At 53.2% G+C, this 19188-nt stretch overlaps 1 protein-coding gene and 1 pseudogene across 2 annotated transcripts in view; both read left to right on the top strand.

Moving 5' to 3' along the window:
* Nucleotides 1-286: 286 nt before the first annotated feature.
* On the top strand, nucleotides 287-18573 carry TMEM200B (transmembrane protein 200B). Its single transcript, XM_084652557.1, has 2 exons — nucleotides 287-414; nucleotides 15562-18573. The coding sequence occupies exons 1-2, from the start codon at nucleotides 312-314 to the stop codon at nucleotides 16920-16922; spliced, it is 1464 nt and encodes a 487-aa protein (XP_084508683.1). The 5' UTR covers nucleotides 287-311; the 3' UTR covers nucleotides 16923-18573.
* Nucleotides 410-19188, top strand: part of LOC311533274 (NADH dehydrogenase [ubiquinone] 1 alpha subcomplex subunit 1 pseudogene) — a 60827-nt pseudogene continuing 42048 nt past the window's right edge. Inside the window, exons 1-2 of the transcript XR_014714597.1 lie at nucleotides 410-978; nucleotides 1250-1507. The product of XR_014714597.1 is annotated as an NADH dehydrogenase [ubiquinone] 1 alpha subcomplex subunit 1 pseudogene (transcript). The remainder of the gene's footprint in view (nucleotides 979-1249; nucleotides 1508-19188) is intronic.

Raw genomic sequence — 19188 nt, 5'->3', positions numbered from 1 at the left:
GGAGGGTGGGGAGAAATCCGAGACCAGCAGGGGGGGAAGCGGGAGAGGGAACGTGTGCGCCCGAGGGAAGAACGGCGGAAGACAAGGGAGAGGAGGAGGGGAGCCAGGGTTTAAAAGGAGGCCAGTGGAGGATTAAGGGGAGGAGATCCCGGGCAGGGTGGGGGGGCGCTGAGACGCCCTAGCTGGGAAGCAGCCACCCCACGCACGCAGCAGGGCGGAGAGGATGGACCCTTGCGCCCGGGCTTGAGCCCCCCGCAGCCGCTGCCCTTGCGCTGCGTCCCACCGCCGGAGGCGCCTCTAGGGGGCACAGCATGGAGCCTGGGCTCCGGGGGCTGGAGCAGCTGCAGCCGCGGGACCCGGGCGCCCCCCGCAGCGGGGCCTGCCGGCAGGGGGTCAGGGTGGCTGCGCGGAGAGGTCAGTGCCTGGGCCGGGCGCTCCGGATCCCGTGGGCCCCTGGCGCAGCCGCGCGTCTGGCTGCGGAGTGAGTGACCCGGGGCCACCTCCCGTGCCGGGCGCTGCCTGCCCCTTTCCGCCGGCCACAAGGCGGGGTGGAGAGACGTGACCCTTCCCCTCCCACTCCAGCGTGGGCTGAGCATCCCCGCCCCGAGTGCCACCGGCCGGGCGGGGCCCTGCACTTCGCTGGCAGGACTCGGCCCACCCTGGCGCCCCGAAAGTGGCCGAGCTGGGCCGGGCGGGTGAGTGCCGGGGCCGCGAGGAAACCCTCTGCTTGCGCGGCTGCGGTTGCTGCCTCTGGTTCCTGCGCCTTCGTCCGGCCTCCCCGAGAGCGCAGAAACTTCCCCGCGGAGCCCGCCGCTCCCGGGGACAGCCGGCTCGCCCCCCGGCCTCAGGTTTCCCGCAGCTGGCGATTCGCCGCGCTTCTCCGCTCATCCGCCCGGGAGAGAGGCGCCCGGCTTTGGAAACGCTTCGCATGGGGAGAGCAGCGGACTCGGCGCGCTGGGGGTGGCTCCGCAGCAGCCGGTAGGTGACTGATTCAGCTGGGGATTAGCACGTTAAGACACCCAACAGTTAGTCTTGTAAAGTGGGGCGGGTTCCTGTCAAGCCTCCTTCGCCCCCCAGGGGAGAAACTTCCTGGACAAACTCCACTGGGTCAGCAGTGAAATTCCTAGAAGTGTGCTGTGGGTGGGTGGGGAAGGGGAAACACACATGTAAACAGTTGGTTGTCATAGACTACGTGCAACCTACGGCGGGAAGGCTCCCCCAGGGCAAATCCCAGAGTGTTTACATGCAGCTGGATCCTGGAGGCAGATTTTGGCTGAGAAGAGAGGCAGAGGCTCTAGGGAGGCTGATCTAGTCCATGGCTAGGAGGCTGTTGGAGATTTCGAATCCGAGAACTGCTGTAGAAAGAGACTCCGGCCGGCCCTTTGCACAGAAACCACAGGATCAATCTTCGTGCAACTTCCCCTTGTGTTAAGGGGGCCAGGAAGGGACAGAGAGGGAATCGGGCTGCAGAGGCTAAAATCCCAGTCTCTCAGGCATTGACCTGAAGGTGAGTTAAACTCCTGTTCATAAATCTGCATCCTCTGAAGCTAAGAGGTGTGTGACAGGGCTGGGGGAAATGCAACAGTGCTTGTAGGGTTTCCTTGGGTCTGTGCTGGGATGAGATGCCCTTGGCCAAGGCTCTGTCCTCATACTGTGTTCCAAAAGCAGCCGTTTAAAGGAACAATATCCTGGAACCGCCAATGGGGGGGACTTTGCATGGACAGTCACAGGGGAGCTGGGGCAAGAGGTGTGGGGGGGGGTGGGGGGGGTTCCAAGATGTTATTGAGTAATGCCAGCCAGACTTGTAAATCCTCTTCTCTGGCCTTGGCTGCACTAGGGAAGAAATCCACCCCTGGGATCTCCTCCCCGGCTATGAACGTTCAATAACTTAGGAGCCCCATAGAGCAGCTTTTATCTTCCTCTCTATTGCTGGAATTTTCGAAGATGCCTAAGGGACCAAAGTCAATGGGAGCTGAGCACTCAGCCAATGCCTTAAAAATTGCAGCCCATGTGTTTTTTCTCTGACTTCTTTTTGCTGGATCATTCACTAAATATGTTGGTATGTACATTTCATAGAACCTCAGGAGTCCAACCCCCTGCTCAAAGCAGGACCACTCCCCCAATTTTTGCCCCAGATTCTCTAAATGGCCTCCTCAAGGATTTGAGCCCACAACCCTGGGTTTAGCAGGCCAATGCTCAAACCACTGAGCTATCTCTCCCATTTCCTTCTTTCGGCTACTCTGAGACCCTGTGCCACTTCCAGTGAGTAGGAATTTTTAGAGGAAAGGCTGCTATTGGCCCACTCTGTCCCCTTCAATTAGGTGAAGGAGCTTAAAAAAAAAACACACCCTGAGCTTAGAATGTTAATATACTGTTCTCTTGAGATAGGATTTATTCATTGTTTTAAAGGGTGCAAACAATGAGCCATGCCGGTATCCTTTCAGAATCTGCCCAGAGAAGTGCAACCTTAGCCCATGTTGGGCAGTGGGCCAGAGTAGAGACAATTAGATGAGAAACCCTTTCTAAGAAACCTGTAATGAGTTATGTGGCCATCTAACTGGCTTGACCCACGTGTGACAGATTGTAGTTCAGTTCCCAGCCATGGTGATTAGTGTAATTAGCAGAACAAATCTGCCTAAAGCAGGCTTTGTAATTAGCAATCAGCTGGATGCTTCTGCACATCTCTGTTAGGGGTAGTAAGGAATAAACCCCATGTAGTATAAATCCCAAAGAAGCCAGGGTTAATTTACTGCTGGGAACAATCCAGGAGGGCTAGGTCACTGCTCTCTGGGTATAAAGCTTTCCCTATATAGAACCCAGGCTCCCCTCCACTGCCTGCCTTGTCCATGGCTCTGATCTTTCTGGGTCACTCTGCTGTTTGGTTCTTTCCTACTAGTCCCTGCCTGCTCCAGTTTGTTTGTTCCCTTCATCCTGGTTGAGAGTCTGATGAGCACCTGTGAAAATCAGGCCATGAGTGCCTTGCATATGATCCTAGAGTGAATCAGTGACAGAACCCAGGAGTCCTGATTTCCCTGTCCCGTGCTCTAACCACCAGACCATGCTCCCTCCCAAAGCAAACTCCTTTACGCTGCTGGCCCTTAGTTGACTTTTACAGTGCAGTGATGAGCCTGGTAGCGCCTGCAGCTGGCTCTGGTTTGGGTCATGCAACCTAAAAATACAACCAAATAAAAAGCCCAGTTGGTTGCCAGCCCACCAGCTGGGCAGAACAGGTGACCGCTTGGGTCAGCAAAATATTCAGGGACTGGTTAGCGGCTGCAGGGTTGGAAGGAGCTGATGTGTCCGGGAGCCCAGGGCAACTTCAGGATGGAGAGCTACACTGCGATGCATGAACAGCGCTGTGGTATTTTAGATGCCGAGCTCTGATTCTTACAGCTGCAAGCCCTGTTCTGAATCCATCGCCTGAAGGGGGATTGTTTTGCACGTACACTTCCCACACATGGGCCTCTTCTGTGTGGGACAGGCTGGGGTCACAGCTGCTGAAATGACCCAGCAGCAGAATAAAACAGGGGTGCTCAGGACATGCTGGGAGACTGCTGCACCAGTGTCATCCCCTTTCTGGCTGCAGGACCCTTGCAGAGGTTGTTCTCCCGCAGGGGCTGGGATAGGTGGATTTTTAAGGCCCTATTTCAAGAGATTGGCATCAGGTCCTCCATCCCGCACCAGCGTTGAGAGCACTCAGCACCACACATGATCAGGCCCAGATACATGGCGATTTAGGACAGACCTGGCACCAGGCTCCCAATGTCTTGCAGCGTGTTTGATGCACATGGGCCCTTTAGGCATTGAATGCCTCTGTGCAAATACATTTTGAAACCCCCCAGTGCTAGTAGCTGTTTCCTGGCTGTGTCACCCTGAAGGAAGACAGCCAGTGCTGCTAGCCTGTATTGCTTGGAGCTTCCCCAGCCTGCAGTGGGTACTAACCCTCTTCCTGGCTCCTGTGTGGGGAGTTGAGTGGCCATAAGTCCTGACTGATATCGATGGTACCAGATTTGAGGAGATCTGTCCTGCTCTTTCCAGCTTTAAGCTTGGCAGACATCCAGAGGAAGGCAGAGCCCCATGATTAGGCCAGGGGATTGGCCACTGGGACTCATGAGTCCTAGTCCCAACTCTCTGTGGCTCAACTTACCTGTCTGTGAAATGGGGATAATGCTTTTCTATCTCCCAGGCTCTGGCAGTTAATGAGTTCATGTTTGCGCTTGTAAAGCCTGTTAGATCCTTGTGTGAAAGGCGCAGGAGAAAATCTACTTACTCGTGATTTAATTAATAGTCCCCCGTTAGTTTGGAGGCTAATGGGAATGTCATCACAAGGTGACACTGCATTGGGGTATGCTGATGGCTCGCTGCAAATATCACAATTGTCATGACACACAGACTTTACCTGAGGGAGGAAGCCAAGAAAGCGGCAGCCCTAAGGATAATAATGGGCAGTGAACAATTAAACAGGCTTGGTTTCTGCGGAGAAAAACCCATAAAGACCCCCGTCCTTATTCCCCACGTTGCCCATTTTATTTCCTTCTGGGCTTGGCAGCTGAACTCTTTATCCGTGGGAAGAAATGGAAGCAGTCTAATGATGATGGAAAAAGGGGCAGTAGCTGTGACAGGTTGAAAAGCCAAGGGGGCAGAGGCATTATTTAGGGCAAGGAGGCATCGCTGAGATTAGCAGGGGAAATTGAGCAAAGGAAAATCTAGGTTGGATACCAGCCAAAACATCCAATCAGTGAGTTCCGGCAGGCTACAGAAGACTCTGCCCCATTGCTTGAGTCGCTTGAGGCTGGACTAGACAAAGCTCTGGGAAATACAGACTGCAGGGAGCAATCCAGCACCAGTTCTGGGAGGTCTCTTTTGTTCCTAACTTCTCGGCTAAAAGACTCGGACGAGAAGGACCAGCACAAGATCCTGTGGACTGGTAACCCTTACTCACGGGAGCAATGCTACTGAAGCCAGTGCGTGGGGCTACTCCGGAGCAAAGAGCAAGCCTGAAATCACTAAGCTGATGAGTCTCAGCTGATTCCCGAGTCTCTCCGCAGCCTGGCTTGCTGTTCAAACATTCATCCTAGTGAGCTCGCTGGAGGTTGGGATCTGGCTGTGGGCCAAGGGGGCTGGAGCAGGGAGTGGGATGGGGACTGACAAGTAAGGAGATGCTGTTAAGAAGTGTAGGGCCCAAGGGTGCTTTGCTCAAAGGGGGAGGGGCGACGAACGGTATGGAACAAGGTGGGTGTTTTCCATTCCAACCATCCCCCTGCTGCGTTGGGAACGGAACATGGCAGCATCGGGCTAGTGCCTGCTGGAGAACCAGCACCAGGGCTTCCTAAGTGAACGTCCTGCTTGCCCCGCTCTGCACCTAGAAGCTTCCTCTGGCCTTCACGTCACTTTCCTTCTCTCCAGTGCTAGGGGCCCAGAAATAGAAGCCCATGTGGCTCTGGCTGGGGTTTTAGTGGGTCTCGTTCGGTGGCTCCAGCCACATCGCATTTCACCAGCTTCTATTTTCTTCACTCCCCCCTGCGGCTTCCAGGACGGGGTTGATCCCCTCACACACTCTCAGAGGCTTGTCATGCTACCTGCCAGCCCCTCTCATGCCTGGTCTTCACCCCTCCTCGCCAGTCCGCTCCAGGCCTGTGGCTCTGTCCCGGGCTCCTGTCTGTGCTGTGGGCGCGTCGTCCTAGCAGAGAGGTTGCCCTGAGCCCTCCAGCTCCGCTCCCTGCCTGGGCTCTGCAGTATAACAGGGGCCTCTGCTGCTCACCCTGGGCTTTGAGTCTCGCACCAGGGGTGTGCCTGGGGGACTCAAACATGTCTCTGAGATGGGGGAGGGCATGAACCCACTTCCTGGCCTGCTCCCACTGCCCTCCCTTCTGACTCCTTTCCCCAGGGTCAGGGCCAGGGCCTGGCTCCCCAGAGTCCCTAAATGATGCTGAAGGCTGAGATGGGACCTGCTGCTGCCCACTTGCTGCTGGGGATTGTCCATTTGCAGCCCAGTGGGGGGCCCTTCATCCTTGTCCTAAGCAGCCCTGCATGCAGCGCCCCTTGCCCCGGCAGCAGGCTCTGGGCGCTGGCCTGTGCCTGGCCTGCTCTCAAAGGCATTTCAGCAGGGAAGCCCAGCAGCTGCCTCAGGATTGTATCCGCCCAGAGGGGGCGGTGGCAGCACCAGGGCTTCTGTGGTCTGGCAGAGCTGCTGGCGTTTCTTGCTGGACACTGTTCCCTCAGGAGCAGAACGAGGCAGGGCCCCCGAGCGCATGGCAGAGTGGTGGTCACGCCCTCTCCGGGCAGCCTTTTAGTGCATAACCTTGCTCTTCATGACTTTATTGTTGATGGGCTGAAAATGCTCCAGTGAGCCCCAGACCAGGGGAGGCCTCCTCACACCCTACACATTGCCACTGTGTACTCCATCCCCATCTGAAATGAGCATTCGGGGGGGGGAGGGGGGGATGGGCACTGGCTTTTCTGTGGAGATGGCTAATTCCTGCCAACTCTGATGAGGTTCTTGTGATGGGAATGCCAGTGCACTGGGCACGGACCCGAGCCCTCTGATTCATTTCACACCAGCGGCTGTGGGGGAGCTAACTGTTCTGGGTCATTATGGACCCAATCCCATCACAGGATCCACCATCACAGTTAGCACTAAGTGACCCCTGTTGGTCAACTCCCTGGCACAGCCAGGGGCTGAATGGGCCATGGCGGGGGAGCTCAGCCCCAAGACGTGGTCCCTTTGATGTTGGGCACCCTGGCTGATCTCTGCCACTGCCCCTGCTGTCCTTGTCCTGGGAGGAACGAGCAGCCTCCAACCTCCCAGGGCCCCGAGTCCAACAACTCAGATATTAAAGGGGAGACTGACCAAGGGATCAAAGCAAAGCTAAGGATGGAGGAAGGGGGCAGCGCGGCTCTTGCACATGGCAGAGGGCTCTGGGAGCATCTCCTCTTTGCCCCCTGGGCGTGGGTGGCGCTGGAAGGTTACACTGAAAGGGAGTTATTTTTAACCATCATATCTTGGCGCAGACTGTAATTATGATTCCCCATCTCCTTCCTTGGTGGGAGGTGACTCCGGGGATGATTGTTCCAGCAGGAGCAGCGCTGCTTGGCCCCTCCCAGCAGTCGTGTCTTGGATGTCTTTCCCACCCGGGTGACAGCACAGTGGTGGAGGGAGCTCTGTGGCTGGATGGGGGCTGGGGCTTGTGGGGCTTCCAGGGCCGTGTGAAGTTTTTTGCTGCCTGGTGTCGCTGCTTGGGACTGTCACCAGTTCCTCTCTCAGAGGTGTTGGCATGGGGGAGCTCAGCTCTTGCTCCCATGATGCAGCCTTGAGCTCCACCTCCACTGACTTTGATGGGGCGCAGATTGGGCCCCGGGTGAGACCTAATGTGGTGGCACCTTCTCCCTCTGTTTGTCTTGGTAAGACAAGGGTTTAATTGTGCTCTGGAGTATGGCGCTCAGGTGCTGTTCCAGCTAATGGGTTGGAAGGGCGCTATCTGTAACAGACCAGGTCTCTTGAGTCACATGCATCAGAAAAGGGATGTTGCATTCGTTCCAGTCAAAGGGGATGATCTTTGTAGCATTTGTTACAGTGTTCAGCACTCCCACCGCACGCTGCATCGGCCAGGCTATTGCACAGCTGCGTTGCAAAGGGAGACCTAGACACCCACTTCTAGAGATCCGGCTCTGGGCTGTGCTTGGGCACTGCCCTGCAGGTAACTCAGCATGAGAGCTCTTCCTGCGACTGCCTCGCTCCTGCGACCACCTCCACCTCCCTCCTCCTGCTCCTCCTGCCACCGCCTCCCTCCTTCTGCTCCTTCTGAGATCTCGCTCCCTCAGATCCAGTCTCCTCGCCTCCCTCCCCTCCAAACCTCTAGCTGTTTGTTCTCCTGCTCGCCCAGCCTGACAGAGCGATTTAAAATGCACCCACCTTTTAGCTCATACAAGTTTGTGTCCTCAGTACTGTAAACCCCCAAAGTTCACAAAGCATGAGTTCCCCCCAAAAACCACATGAATTTAAAAACTAATAATAAATGTGGGGGGCTTTTTATTTGCCATGTTGTGGGGGGGAGTTTAAGCCTTTAAGGTGCACTCGGGTCACTTCCTCCACAATCACAATTGCTCATGCAATCAGTTGCTCATGCAATCAGTCCTATCCAGGAGCTGCCTGCATCTTTAAGAAAAACATCAGATATGATGAGAGCTGGCAGTGCTGAGAACCCAAGTTGCATGTAGGCCTGGGACTGCCACGCAGGGCATATGGGAGGATGTGACAATTGGCTTGCAAGGAAGTGGTCCCCAGGTTGGTATTGGGCTGCGTGTCCAGAAAGAGTGTGAGCATCTGGTTGCCAGAGGGCCCCTAGGTCAGGTCCATTCCACGTAGGGCGTCAGCACCAGGAATTTCTTTCTCCTCTCCCCAAGGAAGGCAGAGGAAGGCTTCCTGTCCTGTAGCATTCTCTGGAGATACCGACATTCACAGAATATCAGGGTTGGAAAGGACCTCAAGAGGTCATCTAGTCCAACCCTCTGCTCAAAGCAGGACCAAGCCCCAATTTTTGCCCCAGATCCCTAAATGGCCCCCTCAAGGATTGAACTCACAACCCTGGGTTTAGCAGGCCAATGTTCAAACCACTGAGCTATCCCTCCCCCCCATTCCCTGAGATTCCTCAGGCATCTCTTGCTGTCCAGGAGCAACTGTTTTGCCTGCAGTACATTAAGGAGTACCTGTAGCAGGCTACTTTGGAAAGCACGTCTCACAGGGACGCTGAGGGGATTCACTGGTGGCGGTGCATCAGTCCAGGAATAGCGATACTCGGTTCAGCAGCACTGTATCCCATCTGGGCTCCAGGGCATGGGTACAGGACAAAGCTGCCTGCTGCAGGAGTCACTGCAGATTAGCCAGGGCTGTTCTAACAGGGGGTTCCTCTGAAAACCCCCTTCTGGAGCCTGTGACCGTTCCAGTGTTTTGGGGGTGCATGAGCTGCAAAGTAGAGAAACTGGGGGATCTGCTTCAATGGCTTCTTATAGTACTCCAGCCAAGGAAGGAGGCAGCTGCACAGAGCAAACAAGCTTGCATGTGAGTAGCACTTTGCTGGAAACATAACAGACCCTGTTCTTGAAGAACCAGCTGAGTGTGGGGGTGGCATGGCCCAGCACTCGGCCTGTGTGGTCTGGATGAGGGGAAGGTTTTGAAAGGAGGCTGTGAGATTATATCTTGCCCCACGAAAGTTTTGCTTCATACCTGGCTGTTTGGTGCAATCTCATCCATTCCAAAGGCCAAAGAAAAACCCTTCCCTTTTGTGAAACAGTGTTACAAGCCTCAGGGATGAGCCGTGCCTGGCAGGAGCACCCAGGGGTGAACTGTAGCGAAAGGAAGGGACTCACCTCAGGCCTTGCTTCTGTCTGGAACTTTAACCAGGGGTTCCCTAGAGCCTCCTCTCACACAGCAGCAAGCCTGGATCCAGGAGCTGGCATAGCCACTCTCCTGACTGCGCCTTCAGAAGTGCCGAGGAAAACCGGGGCTGCCCTTCCCCAACTAGCGGGGATTGGATTCCCCAGATCCTCGTCCAGGTCGCTCACCCAAAGGTGTAATGTTTGGAGCAGGGGATTGGGTTAAATACTGCCGGCAGGACTGAGGCCCTTCCTGTGGGGAATGTCCTATGATAATACCCAACTCTTGTCATCAGTAGATTACAAAGCCCTTTACAAAAGTCGTCAGTATCGTTATCCCCATATTATAGACAGGGAAATTGAGGCACAGAGAGGGGCAGTGACTTGCCCCAGGTCACCCTGCAGGCCACAGGCAGAGCCAGGAATAGAACCTAGGTTTCCTAACTCCTGGTCCAGTGCACTAGCCACTAGGCAACACTTTCTCCATCCTTTTGTCTCTGCTTCTCGTGGGTAACGAACAGGAGAGGGGTTCCAGGGATCTGGGTTCCTTTCCCAGCACTGCCGCTGATCGCTGGGAGGCCTCGGTGAGTCTGTGTCCCCATCTGTAGAACGTGGCTCAGGATACTGTCCTGGCTCACGAGGGGAGTGCCTGGGACACTTCAGGCTCATTGGATGGACGATGCTATGGAAGGGTGGAAGAGAAGCATCTCCTTCCAGCATGCTGGGCTCATTCTATACTGCTGAGCAAACCAGAGGGATGCTGCCAAAACTAACACGCCTTTGTGTAGCGCTTTGCAAACCCAGGCCTGTGGCGCTCGGCCTAGCACGAGTTGAATGAGTTTTAATGAAAGGCTCATTGCAGGGATTGGAAGCTTAACATCCAAACTCCCAGTCTAGGAGCTGAGCTGCTGTCTCGCACCATAGTGCTAATGCCATTTCTGTAGCATCTTTCATCCCATGGGACCCCCAAACCCTTCCCAAACTGCAGACATTCAGCTCTGCTGAAATGCAGCCACCTCTGGGGTGGCAGGCAGCAGCCGATAAGCTGCACAGCAAACTGCACTTCAGGAGGGACGGGGCATCTTTCATCAGTGACGCTGGGGCAAACTCCCCTCTTTTACAGGGAGCGCAGTAGGGGCTCAAATGCCCACACAGAACAGAGAGGGCTTCAGTCTCTCTTTACACATAGTGGGATTTTGTGTTCCTGCTAAAATACCGAATTAATCAATTAACTCGAGTGACCGTGTCTGGGAGTTTTAGATTCTGATGGCAATGCTGGATTTTTTGTAACCCTTGGGGATTCTATTAATAACGATAATGGTGCTGAGGTCTGGGAACAGCCATCTCTCGCAAGGAGTATTAAATGCTCCAACTTTTAAACACACGCCGCTTTGTGTGGTACCATCTATGCTCAGGAGAGGACACTGTGGGCGGGGTAGAATGTCACGTGAAGAAATTTTGAGGCAGGGTGAGTTGTTTCTTGCTTGTCCTGAAATGCCATGTGCAGTGATCATTTGCAGGACAAACAGCCTTTCGGGCATCAGGGAATAAAATGATTGAGACTGTTCCGGGAGGCCAGTCAAACTGGACAGTGCCCCTTTAAACGCAACACACCCTCTTCTGATCAGCACTCGCCCACCCCACTACGGAGCGCTCCAGAGCTCACCTCCCTGGTTGGCTGCCTGGTTGGAGGGCTGTGCACAGAAGCCAAAGACTGAGCGGATCATGGAGAATCAACTCCCTGCCCACGCGGACACCAGCACTTCTCGCTCAGAGTGGAGGCAGGTCGTGTGGCAGGGAAGGAAGCTCGCACAGCCTGTGTGGTCCTGGTCTGGAGGTGACCAGAGGCCTGCTGGCTTTTCTTGCCAGCACTAGATGAGCCCCAGTTCATTGCACAGAAGGCCACTAGCTCACTTGCCCTTTTCACAACTAGCTGCTGGCACCGTCCGTTGTGCGTGCTGCACAAGAGACGCTGTGGGCCTGATCCAAAGCCCATGAATTCAGCAGGCTTCGAATCAGGTCTTGCGTGAGGAAACCAGAGGGTAAGTAGCAGATCGTGGCTCAGAGGAGTAGAGGGCATAGCAGCAGAGCCGGGTATGTCAAAGTGCCATCTTACACAATTGTCATCTTTATTTTTAACAGCTCCGGCTGTGTGAGCAGGCACTTTTGACACGGGTCATTTCCAGTACTGAAGGGTGAGAATAACAGCCGGGCTGCGTGGGACACAGGTAAACTTAAGTCTGACTGACGGATGACCCTTGGAATGAGGGTCAATTGGGTGTGATGCTTGTTAGTCCCCAAGCAATTATAGACAGTTGCCTTGAAAAGCAGCTGGGTCTTCGCTTCACTCTGCAAGGTAACATGTGGGGCTTAGGGGAAGCTAAATGAGATAGGAAGGGAATTAGGTTTAAAGAGACTGGCAGCCAAAAATAGGACCAGCCCATTGTGTGTTTTGATGGTAAGACTGTGTGTGAAATTTATAAGAATTCTCTTCCCTGCAACTGCAGGGAATGGACTGTGCTCTGGGGAGTGGATTTCACTCGACCCGACAACAGCCAAAGTTTGCAGCAGCATCAAAGAGGCTTTGCAAAATCCATGGAGTTTGGAGTTGTCAGCAGGACATTTTAAAAGTTTTTAATGTAGCTTTTTAAAGGTAGGTCAAATCTAAGATTGTAATTGAGGTTAGTTGCTCTCCACAGAGGGCTGGAAACAACACAATATAAACAATGGCACACTGAAGAGAAGCAAACATAATCTTAAGAAGTATTAGGGAAGATTTAAAATGCCTGGTAACTTCATTTGGTAGCAGACGGTTTTAAGGGAGAAAATCTCGCTCATTTTGGGGCTGACTCCATCACTTTAGGTGACTGTTAAGGCAACCTTTATAATACCTTTCCCCATGTGATGGAGGCTTTAGCAGTATGTTTCAAAGGAAGATTTAAAAACTCACTCATCAGTAGGCTGTGGGTTTTGTTGGCTTTTTTTTCCTTTAAATCGCCCTCATTCAAATTGTCATAGCTTGACAGCCCTGTGCCAGGAACACACTGTCATCATGAAGCTTGTATATTTAATTCCTTCCCTCTGATACTAATAACGCCTTAAGATGATTAAAATTGGAAGAACTTTAGCATCTCATTTGCTTTCCATTGGTTATGCTGTTTGCTGGCTTTTTGCTTCGCTCAAATTAGGCAGTGAAATTAGGCAGGTCGCTTTCCTTGCTTCTTTCCTTGTGTGTGTTTTTAGTTTCTAATCAATTTTTCTTTCTGGCTGTGGTGCGCGAATCCCCGTGCTGTTGTGACTGGGTTCCCAACTCCGCAGGGGAAGGCTGCGAGTTGGTCTACGCTATGTAGACAGTTGTGATTTAGAGGCATGGTCACTTTAACCCGTTACGAAGAACACAACTCAGGCTGGGTCCATGCTGTAATTTTGCTGCCCCAGCACTATGGCGCGTCCACATCTACACACTGCGTGCTTGTGTCGGTGCATTGTGGGAGAAGCTGGGCAGTTCTCCAGTCCTGCTTCGCAGTGGACAGAGGGCCCGGAAGTCATGCACACAGAGGGAGAAAGGAGGGCTGGCCAAGCCAGTTATACGGGCACTGTGGGAGGGGTTGTCCTATCCGTGCCACATAAATACTACATTTCAGCCTAGTTACAGGAAAGGAGTTGCATGCCAGCTTCGTCCTCTGACAGGGACAAGATGCCGTTAGCTGCCAAGTTGGTGTGTGGACACAAACTTCCTTAGTGCCAATCAATGTTGTCAGCTGGTAAGATGGAATGTGGTTATTTTTAAACCCAGTTTCAAACCACAACGTGAGGGGAAATATTCTCCGCGTGTTCATCCGGGGCTCAGGCAGTGCCTGTTTGCTAACCCAGCAGCATACCCCAGCCACTGTCGTGGTGTCCTGATGAGCCCAGGTAAGGATCTGACGGGGGTAATCGGACAGTTCAGTCAGCTCTAGAACTGACCTGGAAAACAGGCTCTGCTCCTGCATATTTAACAAAGACTTGCAGAGTAATGCGCATGCTGGACCTCTGTGGGAGAAAAGCCACTCAGACGTGGCTAACTGTTCTGTGCGTGCCAAGTGCAGTCAACCCGTGTCTTTGCTCTACGCTGAGGGGAACGTCCTAGAATCATAGAATATGCAGTAGGGAGCTAGAAGGGCAACTGCCAATATACCCCAAAGGTACCACACGTGCAAGAAAAATACCCTTCCAGAGCAAAGGGGGGAGGGATAGCTCAGTGGTTTGAGCATTGGCCTGCTAAACCCAGGGTTGTGAGTTCAATCCTTGAGGGGGCCATTTAGGGATCTGGGGCAAAAATTGGGGGAGTGGTCCTGCTTTGAGCAGGGGGTTGGACTCCATGACCTCCTGAGGTCCCTTCAAACCCTGATATTCTATGATTCTGTATCAGGGTTGGAAGAGACCTCAGGAGGTCATCTAGTCCAACCCCCTGCTCAAAGCAGGACCAACACCAACTAAATCTGTCTCTGTGTTGCTCTGGAAGGGTATTTTTCTTGCACATGTGGTACCTTTGGGGTATATTGGCAGTTGCCCTCCTGGCTCCCTACTGCACATACCAATAGAAATATACTGTCCGTATGTTTGTTTATTTTCTTACTTTCTCAGTTGCTTAGTAGAAGAGTGCTATGCTTAATGTGCAAGTGATTGCAGGTTCAAATCCTGCCTGCCTCAGAAGAGGTGAATATTCTCTCCTAGGTCAGACTAGATCTAATAATCTCTCCTGGCCTTACATTATATGACTCTTACATTTCATTGAAAAATAGGGTTTTTTATATCAACCAATCCCTGAAGTGCTAGGAGCCCAAACACAACAGCGTGAGCTCTTGCAGGATCACTGAGGAAATGCAGCTGACTATGAGCGAAAAGCAAACCGCTTCCCAAGCTGTGCAAAGAACAAGAAGTAAATGGCAGCAAAAGGGATCAGTAAGACAGACTCTTACGTTATTTCAGTTCTCCTGCCACTGACCCTGTAATAAGAAAAGAGCTTTTTCTCTCACCCACTGAAGCCCTCACGTGGCGTTAATGGAAAGGGTTGTTTTAAGTGTGGCCATAAACCAGACCCCTGGTTCTGCCCTGATCTGCTCCCTGTGCCTCTTTCAAGAGACATCAGCTTAGTTTGACAAAGATCTTGCTGTCAGCCCTGTGACGCTGCAGGGGAAAACCAAGCTGGATTCTGCCGGGCTTCTAGCATCCTCACTGCAGCTGCAGGCTGAGTCTGGAACGGGAAGGTCATTACCATTAATGATGGCAGCGCATGAGTTATGGAAGTTCACAGCTTGGTGATCAGACTCCCGGCTCAGCGGCAGTCAATAATAATAATGATAACGCTGATCATTAAAAAACAACTTGTTTTGCATAGGAAACTGAGCAGATTGGAGAATAAATGTGACGCTCCCAAGATCCTCTGCTACTTTGTTTTGTTTTAATGGAGATATTTTTCTTGTTGCCTGAAGAATGGCTCTGTTGCTAAGGCCCTGGGCTGGGAGTTGGGAGATCTGGATTTTGTTGCACACAGACTTGCCGTCCCTGTTCTGTGCCTCAGTTTCTGCAGCTGTAAACTGGGATAATGAGACCGACCATCCAGAGATGTTGTGAGGCTAAGCTAATATGTGTAAGATCCTTCGACATCCCTCCCTAGAAGGTGCCATAGAAATGGAAAGTACAGGGTGAAAGCCTGAGTCCTTACTCGCCACGACTTCAGTGTGAACGTTGTCAGAGCAAGGGCTGTTTATTTGTCCTGTTCGTAATTGGGCCAACAAATCTTGCATGTGCCTGCGCTGCTTGGACGTGCCCAGGGAGCCATTTGCACCTGCACCGACCAGCATTCCTGTGCACCATCTCCCTTTTGTTTGCAGAGCTGTTCGGGGTGGGGATCATTGTTTTCTTCCACTACACGTGCAACCAGTCTTACTAATTCATCAGGCAGATGTGCATTGCTTTGTGTGGGCATGGGCTAGGCGCTTGTGTTTGAAAGACACCACCCGTTGTCTAGCTTCTGAGTGGGAAGGAGAAAAATGCTTCTAGGAGGACGTAGGCAGGACGCAGAAAAGGGAAGGGGAAGGCCGGTTGCATGAGCCACCATGTCCCAGCTCCTCCGCTGTGAGCCCTTCCTCTTCACTGTCTGCTAGTGATGCCTTCTGTTCATCTCTTTTCTCCCCCACTCTCTAGAAAGACCTGACCAGGAGGATGTCATGACAGCCAGCAGCGCCGAAGCCAGCAGAGCCATGAGAAATCAGGATCTTCTGGAGAAGAAGCCCCTGGGACCCGCCCCTCCTCCCCGGAGGCACAGACGCAGGCTCAGGCGCAAGCCACCGACCGAGGTGGCTGTGAAGGGGCAGCTCCGGATGCGCTCGCCATCAGGGGCCTTCGTGATGGTGGGCGTCTCCGTCGTCTTGGTCGGCATGACGATCGCCGTTGTGGGCTACTGGCCTCACGGGGGCCCACACGCAGCCGGGCCTGGGGCCAGGCTGGGTAACTCCAGCGGCACGGGGGACATGAAGAAGGAAGTGAAGGTCTCTGCCCAAGCCCGCTACCTCCCTCACAGCGAGAAGCTGAAGCTGATTGGCCCTGTCATCATGGGCGTCGGCCTCTTCATTGTCATCTGTGCCAACACCATGCTGTACGAGAACAGGGACATGGAGACCCGCCTGTTGATGCAGAAAGGCCTCTACTCCATGACTCCGGGCCTCGCCCAGGACTTCAGCCAGGAGGACAAATACTGCCAGAGGAGGACTAGCTTGCCCCTCCTCAAGGCCAATGCCGAGTGTGTCGAGGGCTGTTACGAGGTGGATCTCTCCTCCAGCGGCTTCCAATCCTGTTCCAGTCCCGGGAACAAATGGGCCGACTGCTACGGGCATAACAGGCTCCAGACGACGGCCCAGCTGCTCCATCACAAGGGGATTTCCCACTCCATGTCCCTCCTCAGCGTCCGTTCAGACTCTGGCAACTCCATGGAGGGGAACCTCAATCTGTCCTTCGCCCGTGGGGCTGAGTCGGTAATTTCTTTGGCTGCCACTGCCCGGTCACTTCCCGTCATCAAGGTGAACAACTGTCTCATTGAGAAGCCGTCTGCAACTCGGGGGGCAGGCGATGAGGGGGAGATCAGCCTGGCTGGGGGGCCAGATGATGCACCGCGGCTCTCATGGACTCTCCCACCCAGGGGCAGCAGCATCTCTCCCAGAGGAGATGACCTCCAGGGTGGCCATGTCGTTATTAACATAGATAGCGAGCCTCCATCTGTCACTGTGGGCGAGACATACCTGAACCCAGATGGCCCCAAGAACGAATTCAGCTCAGATGTGCAGCTCCACAACCCGGGTCACTCCAAGTCGCTGGACCTTGGCAGGCCGGGCGTGCTGCTGGTGGCACCCATCAAAGACCGGAAGAACAGGAGCTGGCCTAGACTTGACCAAATCAGTCTGGTAGGCTACGCCAAACTGGAAAGCACGGGTGAGTCCTCTGACAGACTATTGGAGCAGACAGATCAGCAGGGCCCGGACGAGCCCAGCCCCAGCACCCAGGAGGTGTGAACAGAGATGGGTTCAAGGGTCTGACTTGGCAGGGGATGGGTGACACGGCCAGAACACCCTCCTCTCTTTTCATTGCCTCACCTGGGGGACTGCTGAGCATGTTCTTCTTTTAAGCAGACATTCCAATGACGTATGGAGGTCAGTGCTGCTGACTGAGCCCAGGACAGGCCTGCTACTCCTTAGGGGAAACTCTTCAAGGGATAGATGTCTCCTCCCCAGAGGCACCTGGTGCTGAGGTGTCACTCTTTCTCAGTGGGCAGCCTCAGCCTTGCCTTACGCCCCCCTCTCCCCAAGCTACATGAGGGACCTGGGCTTAGACAAGCACTCCCCGAAAGGGGAGGCGGGCTGGGGATCCCTGCTACTAAGCCGTAGGGGCCCCTTTCCTCATCATTAGCCAGAAGGGCTGCGGCAGCGGGTGCGTGAGGGGCCCCCCACCGCCCCACACCGCTAGGCAATTCACGGGCCAATGGAACGTTAAGGCTACCAAGGTTATTAAATGTTCTCTCGCCACCACCACCGAGATGCTAAGTCAATCATTTTGCCTGCACAATGTTTCATCATCTGTCTTTGCAAAGCTCGCTGTCACGGGTTGCCCCCCTTCAAGATGCCACTTGATGGGCTGGGATACCGCTGAGCCTGCCTGTTCTGCCAACATGGGCTCCCTTTAACCTGTCTTGCTGAGCCAGGGTCTTAAGCCTCCTCCAGCACAGACACAGGCAGGGCCACACCCAGCTGCAGAAAGACACAGACACTGAGATCAGCTCTGGGAAGACTCAGTTTAAGGGACTTGCCCTAGCACTCAGGTGCCCACCTCCCTTGGAGTGCAGACCTAAAGTTATATTGTCTTGCTCTGTATAGAAGAATCTGCACAGTGCAAGCTCATAAAATTCGCTCTCTTCCTCAGTGTGAAGAGAAATATGCACCCCTTTGTGCCCCCCCCATTAGAAATTGCATGAACTGGGTTTAATAATAAAAAAGGTAGATTTTAAGTGGTTATAAGGGTTAGCAAACAGAACAAAGCAGATTACTAAGCAATTAAAACAAAACACACAAACTAAGCTTGATTCACTAAAGAAACAGGTTACAGAATGTAATTTCTCACCCTAACTTGAATTTAGGCAGGATGCAAAGTTTCTGTAGCTCCGTTTCAGTTATTTCTTCTTCTAGATTGGACCTTTGTCTCAGTCTGGACTTACCCCCCGCCTTTCCCTTCAGGTTAGTTCCTTTGTCCCTTTAGGTACTTTCAGCAGTCCCTCTTCTTGGGTAGGTAATGGAGGAGAGTCCCATTTGCATTCCTCCCCACCCTTAAATAAGATTTATGTAAGGTGGGAATCTTTGTTTCCCAAACTTGACACACACACACCCCAGCTTTTAGTGGAAAGTTACAAGAAGTCCAAGGTAATGTTTAGTATCAGCTGACAAGACCACCTGATCTAGTATTGTCACAGCTATGCCCTTCCAGGAAGGAGAGAGATTAGTGTCTTCAGTCTTGTTGTTTCTTCCTGATGGCCTGTTGGCTGGAGGGTGTCTTCCCAAGACACACCCAGTTGTAATTGTTACATAGTCCGTGTTCTTAACTTTAGATACAGAAATGATACATGCATAGAAATTGGATAATCATCTTCAGTAAATGGCAACCCTTCCAATGATACCTTACATGAGCCATCTTGCATAAAACATATCTTAGCTGTGTCAGATCCATGTTACACTCCATATTCTTTATGAAAATATGCTTATAACGTCACACTCGCCAGCTGCCTTCTTTCCCGGGAAGTCTCCTCTGCCACTGTCAGAGTGACAGGAGTCGTCAGCAGAAGGGGCCTGGGCAGGATCTCTGGTGTGTCTGGTTTCATGGAAGAGGGCACCTGGCTGAACATGAAGAAGCAATAGGAGTGGGTCAGGGCTGGTCCACACTGCAGTTGGAGGCGTGACCGCAGCTCAGAGGGGCACACCCCCTACTTGCTTTAATCTAGCTCGCCTGCTAAAAATAGCGGTGAAAATGCAGGAGCCCAGACCTCGGCCTGGGCTAGGAACATGAGTCGTACCCAGGGTTCTGGGTAGGTTTTACGCAGCCCATCCTGCTCGGTCTTCACTGCTAGTTTTAGCCGCACTAGCTTGATTATGCCTCTCCAATCTCCCCTGTAGGTACTGCTGTATCTTTAAAGGGATGGCACTCACTTACACCAGCTCTGAATTTGACCCTAGCACTGTGTGAAACGAATCATCCCAACGATCAGGAGAGTTCAGCTCCTGGGGTCTGATTTAC

The sequence above is a fragment of the Lepidochelys olivacea genome, assembly GCF_965140295.1.
Source record: "Lepidochelys olivacea isolate rLepOli2 genome assembly, chromosome: 19".
Classification (NCBI taxonomy): Eukaryota; Metazoa; Chordata; order Testudines; family Cheloniidae; genus Lepidochelys; species Lepidochelys olivacea.
This window is presented reverse-complemented; position numbering and strand designations above follow the sequence as displayed.